Source organism: Nicotiana sylvestris, chromosome 8 (assembly GCF_000393655.2).
Source record: "Nicotiana sylvestris chromosome 8, ASM39365v2, whole genome shotgun sequence".
NCBI classification, from domain to species: domain Eukaryota; kingdom Viridiplantae; phylum Streptophyta; class Magnoliopsida; order Solanales; family Solanaceae; genus Nicotiana; species Nicotiana sylvestris.
Window position 1 is genome coordinate 214,321,601 of NC_091064.1, and position 6,259 is coordinate 214,327,859.

The 6,259-nt window shown below is 45.5% G+C and overlaps 1 protein-coding gene across 1 annotated transcript; it reads left to right on the plus strand.

Annotated features, from left to right (window-relative positions):
- Positions 1 to 2,545: 2,545 nt before the first annotated feature.
- Positions 2,546 to 5,241, plus strand: LOC138876328 (uncharacterized). The gene is made up of 4 exons (XM_070155241.1): positions 2,546 to 3,064; positions 3,752 to 3,875; positions 4,590 to 4,882; positions 4,966 to 5,241. The coding sequence occupies exons 1-4, from the start codon at positions 2,546 to 2,548 to the stop codon at positions 5,239 to 5,241; spliced, it is 1,212 nt and encodes a 403-aa protein (XP_070011342.1).
- Positions 5,242 to 6,259: the final 1,018 nt, after the last annotated feature.

The following is a 6,259-nucleotide window of genomic DNA, read 5'->3' on the forward strand; positions in this document are numbered from 1 at the left end:
TGCACTATTATTTCTATATTGAACTATATCAGTTGAGTTTGTCACTACTTTCAGTCCAAAGGTTAGATTTGTTACTTATTGAGTTGGTTGCACTCATGCTATACCCTGCACCTCGTGTGCAGATCCAGGTACTTCTGGTCACGACGGTTGCTGAGTTGTGGAGTCAGGATCTTTGGAGACTATTGAGGTAGCTGCATGGCGTTCGTAGACCTTGACTCCCTTTCATTATCTTTACTTATATTTCAAGTTTTACTCTCTAGATATTGTAATAGACTATCTTCCGTTGTAGATGCTCATATACTTAGTGACACACGCGGTTTTGGGAGATATTTATATTGAGTTGTGAATCTTATTCTATTTTTAAAAGGTTTTCCTTAAATATTAATTGCCTTCGTACTTTTCTAAGATTTTGTTATGTTGAAATGGTTGAGTAGTTGGCTTGCCTAGTTCCACGATAGGCTCCATCACGACGGTTGGTTTTGGGTCGTGACAAGTTGGTATTAGAGCCTAGGATACATAGGTCTCACGAGACATGAGCAGGTTTAGTAGAGTCTTGCGGATCGGCACGGAGACGTCTGTACTTATCTTCGAGAGGCTGTCGAACCCTTAGGAAAATTCACATTCTTGAATTCTTATAGTGCGAATCTGTTGATTCTGGTAACAAAACTTATGTTATTCTATTCTCCCGCTGATGATAAAGAGACATGCTACCGGGCAGGATGGACAGCCACCAGTACCACCATCTAGGGCCGCGAGAGACCGAGGTCACGATAGGGGCAGAGGTGCATCTCGTACAGCAGCTAGGGCAGCACCTGCGGACCCACCAGTTGCTCCAGCTCATGAGCAGGTACAAGATGTAGTCGAGCTAGTGGGGCCAGCTCAGGCACCAGCAACGCCCATTGTGATTCCAGGCCTTCAGGTGGCTTTTGCTCAAATTCTGACTGTGTACACTAGCCTTGCTCAGGCGGTCTCAGTTCAGGCCGCAGCAGCCACTTCTCAAGCCATGGGAGGTGCTCAGACTCCCGCCGCTCATACACAAGAGCAGGTGATGAAGGAACTTCAAACACCAAGGGCACTACTAGTCCAACTGGTTGCAGTTGCTCAGGCCCATGTGGTTCCTGTTATGATTGATGGTGAGCAACGGAGACTAGAGATGTTTGGAAGGCTCCAGCCTCCATCTTTCAGTGGGACAGAGTCGGAGGATGCCCGGGGTTTCTTGGACAAGTGTTAGTGGCTCTACACAGCAGGTATTTTGGAGACTAGTGGGGTCTCATTCACTACTTTTTAGTTTTCTGGAGTTGCCTTCAGATGGTGGGAGGCTTATGAGAAGTACATGTCGGTCGGTGCAGCACCACTTATATGGCAGGAGTTCTCTGTTCATTTCTCGGAGAAGTTCGTGCCGTAGTCTCGAAGAGAGGAGCTGTGTAGACAGTTTGTGCAGTTACGTTAGGATGGCATGTCTGTGACACAGTACGAGATAAGGTTTTTGAGTTTGCCCGTCATGCAGTGTGGTTGGTTCCCATTGATAGGGTGAGGATGAAGAGGTTCATTGATGGCTTCACATATCAGCTGCAGTCTCTTATGACTATGGATAGGGTGTCTGGTGCTACTTTTGATGAGGTTTTTGATATTGCTCGGTAGATAGAGATGGTTCGTAACCAGGAGCGGAGTGAGAAGGAGGTCAAGAGGCCTCGTGGATTGGGTGGTTTTAGTGGGGTTCCTTCTATGGGTCAGTTCTACCACGGCAATGGGCGTCCTTATAGGCATGCCCAAACGGCTCGTCAAATTCACCGTGGTGCATCATCAGGCCATGGTTCATACAGTGCACATCAGGGTCACTTATCTCAGTGACTTTCCAGCTTAGAGTTCGTCTCGTGCACCATCAGCTCACGGTTCATCTGTATTGGGTCCTTATGATAGTTACTCTGGTTCTTAGTGTCCGTCTCTATATTCACCGCCATTCACAAGGAGAGGTTGTTTTGAGTATGGAGATATGGGTCATATCAAGAGGCATTGTCCCGCCTTTGGGGGGTCCAGCTCAGTAGAGGATCAGCCTATGACTTCAGTACCGGTTACTTCACCATCCGCCCATCCAGCTCGGGGTGGAGCTTAGTCAGCTAGGGGTCTCCCTAGAGGGGGATGTCGATCCGGTGGCGGTCAAACCCGTTTCTATGCTCTTCCTGCTAGACCAGAAGTTATTGCTTCAGACACAGTGATCACAGGTATTGTCTCAGTATGCCACAGGGATGCCTCTGTATTATTTGACCTTGGTTCCACTTATTCATATGTACCATTGTATTTTTCTCATTATCTGGATATGCCCCGTGAGTCCTTAGTTTCATCTGTTCATGTATCTACGCCAGTGGGTGATACTATTATTGTGGACCGTGTGTACCGGTTGTATGTAGTGACTATTGGGGGATTGGAGACTAGAGTTAATCTCTTACTGCTTAGTATTGTCGATTTTGACGTGATCGTGGGTATGGATTGGTTGTCTCCATGTCACACTATTTTGGTTTGTCATGCTAAGATCGTGATGTTGGTGATGCCGGGGTTGCCAAGAATTGAGTGGAGAGGTTCTCTAGACTATGTTCCCAGCAGAGTGATTTCATGCTTGAAGGCCCAGCGGATGGTTGGGAAGGGTTGTTTATCTTATTTGGACTTTGTGAGAGATGTTGGTGCTGATACCCGTACTATTGATTCTGTTCCGATGGTGCGAGATTTTCTGGATGTATTTCCTGCAGACCTGTCGGGCATGTCTCCCGATAGGGATATTGGCTTTGGTATTAGCTTGGTGTCGGGCACTCAGCCTAGTTCTATTCCTCCATACTGTATGGCAGCGGCTAAGTTGAAGGTGTTAAAAGAGCAACTTCATGAACTTCTTGATAAGGGGTTTATTAGGCATAGTGTGTCGCCTTGGGGTGCACCAATTTTGTTTGTGAAGAAGAAGGATAACACCATGCAGTTGTGCATTGATTATAAGCAGTTGAACAAAGTCACAATCAAGAACAAGTATCTTTTGCTACATATTGACGATCTGTTTGACCAGCTTCAGGGAGCGAAGGTGCTATCTATGATTGATTTGAGGTCTGGGTATCACCAGATGAAGATTCGGGACTCGGATATTCTAAAGACAGCCTTCAAGACCCATTATGGTCATTATGAGTTCCTTATGATGTCTTTTGGGCTGACCAACGCCCTAGCAACGTTCATGCATATGATAAACAGTGTATTTCAGCCTTATCTTGACTCATTTGTCATAGTATTCATTGATGATATCCCGGTGTACTCTCGTAGCCAAGAGGAGCATGCCCAACATTTGAGAATTGTGTTGCAGCGGTTGAGGGATGAGAAGCTTTATGCCAAGTTTTTCAAGTATGAGTTTTGGCTCAGTTCAATGGCATTTTTTGGGCACGTGGTGTCCAGTGAGGGGATTAAGGTAGATCTGAAGAAGATAGAGGCGGTTCAGAGTTGGCCTAGACCGTCCTCAACTATGGAGATTCAGATCTTTCTCGGGTTGGTTGGTTATTACCGTCGTTTCGTGTAGGGTTTCTCATCTATTGCGTCGCCCTTAACCAAATTGATCCAAAAGAGTGCTCCTTTCAGGTGGTCGGATGAGTACGAGGAGAGCTTCTAGAAGCTCAAGAATGCCTTGACCACAACTCCAGTTCTTGTTTTGCCTTCAGCATTAGGCTCTTATATAGTATATTGTGTTGCTTCTCGAATTGGTATTGGGTATGTCTTGATGTAGGATTGTAAAGTGATTGCTTATGCTTCTCGACAGTTGAAGCGTATTGAGAAGAACTACCCTGTCCATGATTTGGAGTTAGGTGCCATTGGTCATGCATTTAAGATTTGGAGGCACTATCTCTATGGTGTGTCTTGTGAGGTATTTAAAGATCATCGGAGTCTCCAACACTTGTTCAAACAGAAGAATCTAAATTTGAGGCAGCAGAGATGGTTGGAATTTCTAAAAGACTATGATATTACTATTCTGTATCATCCGGGGAAAGCCAATGTGGTGGCTGATGCCTTGAGTAGGAAGGTAGTGAGTATGGGGTAGCCTTGCATTCATTCCGGTTGGTGAGAGACCTCTTGCAGTTGATGTTCAGGCCTTGGCCAACCAGTTTGTGAGATTAGATGTTTTGGAGCCCAGTCAGGTTCTGGTTTGTGTGGTTTCTCGGTCTTCATTATTTGATCGCATGAGAGAGAGAGTGCCAATATGATAATCCTCATTTGCTTGTCCTCAAGGACAAGGTTCAGCAAGGTGATTCCAGGGATGTTACTATTTGGGATAATGGGGTGTTGAGGATGTAGGACCTGATATGTGTGCCCAATGTGGATGGGTTACATGAGTTAATTCTTGAGAGATTTACATCCGAGAGATTGTTCGCCTTCACGGTGTGCCATTATCCATCATCTCAGATCGGGGCAAGCAGCTTACATCGTAGTTTTGGAGAGCCGTGCAGCGAGATTAGACACCCATGTTGAGTTGAGTACAACATTTCACCCTCAGATAGACGGGCAGTCCAAGTGCACTATTCAGATATTGGAGGACATTCTACACGCTTGTGTTATTGATTTTGTAGGTTCTTGGGATCAGTTTATGTCGCTCGTGGAGTTTGCCTACAACCACAACTACCAGTTGAGAATTCAGATGGACCCGTATGAGGCTTTATATGGGAGGCAGTGTAGATCTCTAGTGGGTTGGTTTGAGCCGGGTAAGGCTAAACTATTGGGTACTGACTTGGTTCAGGATGCTTTAGACAAGGTTAAATTGATTCAGGATCGGCTTCGCATGGCGCAGTCTAGACCGAAGAGTTATGGCGACATAAAGGTCCTTGATGTTGCTTACATGGTTGGGGAGATGGTTCTACTAAAGGTTTCACTATGAAGGGTGTTATGAGGTTCGGAAAGAAGGGAAAGTTGTGCCCTTGGTATATTGGGTCGTTTGAGGTACTACAGAGGATTGGAGAGGTGGCTTACAAGCTTGCCTTGCCACCTAGTTTGTCGGGTGTACATCCAGTATTCCATGTTTCTATGCTCCAGAAGTATGTCAGCGATCTGTCTCATATTTTGGATTTCAGCATGGTTCACTTAGATGGTGATATGACTTATGATGCGGAGCTGGTGGCCATTTTAGACCGACATGTTCGAAAGTTGAGGTCAAAGGATATAGCTTCAGTGAAGGTGCAGTGGAGAGGTCACTCAGTTAAGGAGGCTACTTGGGAGACCGAGTGAAAAATGCAGAGGAGATATCCACACCTATTTGAGACTCCAGGTATATTTCTAGACCCGTTCGAGGACGAATGTTTGTTCAAGAGGGGGAGGATGTAACGACTCGGCCAGTCATTTTGACAGTTGTAGCCCTATTCCCCCATTTACTGCTTATTTTTTACTTTACAGTTGTTATATGACTTACTAGGTTAGTCGGTTCGGGTTCGGAGAGATTTCGAAATGATTTGGGACACTTTGTCTCAAGGTTAAAAGCTTAAGTTGAAAAATTTAACCGAATGTTGACTTATGTGTAAATGACTCCAGATTTGAGTTTTAATGGTTCCGTTAGCTCCGTTGGGTGATTATGGATATAGCAGCGTATCCGGATTATGATTTAGAGGTTCGTAGTTGAATTAGGCTTGAAATGGCAAAAGTTGGATTTTTGGGGAGTTTGACTGGGAGTGAAAGTTTTGATATTGGGGTCGTATTGGAGTTCCGGAAGTTGGAGTAGGTCAGTGGTGTCATTTATGACTTGTGTGAAAAAATTGAGGTCATTCGGACGTGATTTGATAGGTTTCGACTTCGTTTGTATAAGTTGAATTTTCTTAGTTTTAATAGGCTTGAATTGGGGTGTGATTTGGGTTTTTGATATTGTTTGAGGTGATTTGAGGGCTCAACTAAGTTCGTATGATGTTTTAAGACTTGTTAATATGTTTGGTTGAGGTCCCGGGGGCCTCGGGTTGATTCAGGGTAGTTAACGGATCAAGATTTGGAGGTGTGAGATTGCTGAAACTGTAGCCCTTCTGGTGTGATTGCACCTGCGAGGGTCATAGCTGCAGGTGCAATAGGTGGTGCGCAGGTGCAGAGTTAGTGGATGTCAGTATAGATCGCAGGTGCGATGGGGCTTCCGCACCTGCGATTGTGCAGATGCATGCAAGGGTCGCAGAAGCAGAGTGCTCGCTGGTTAAGTGACTTTCGCATAAGCGCATTTTCTTCCACAAACGTTGATGCGCCAGTGCGAGCCTAGGCTGCGCAGGTGCGG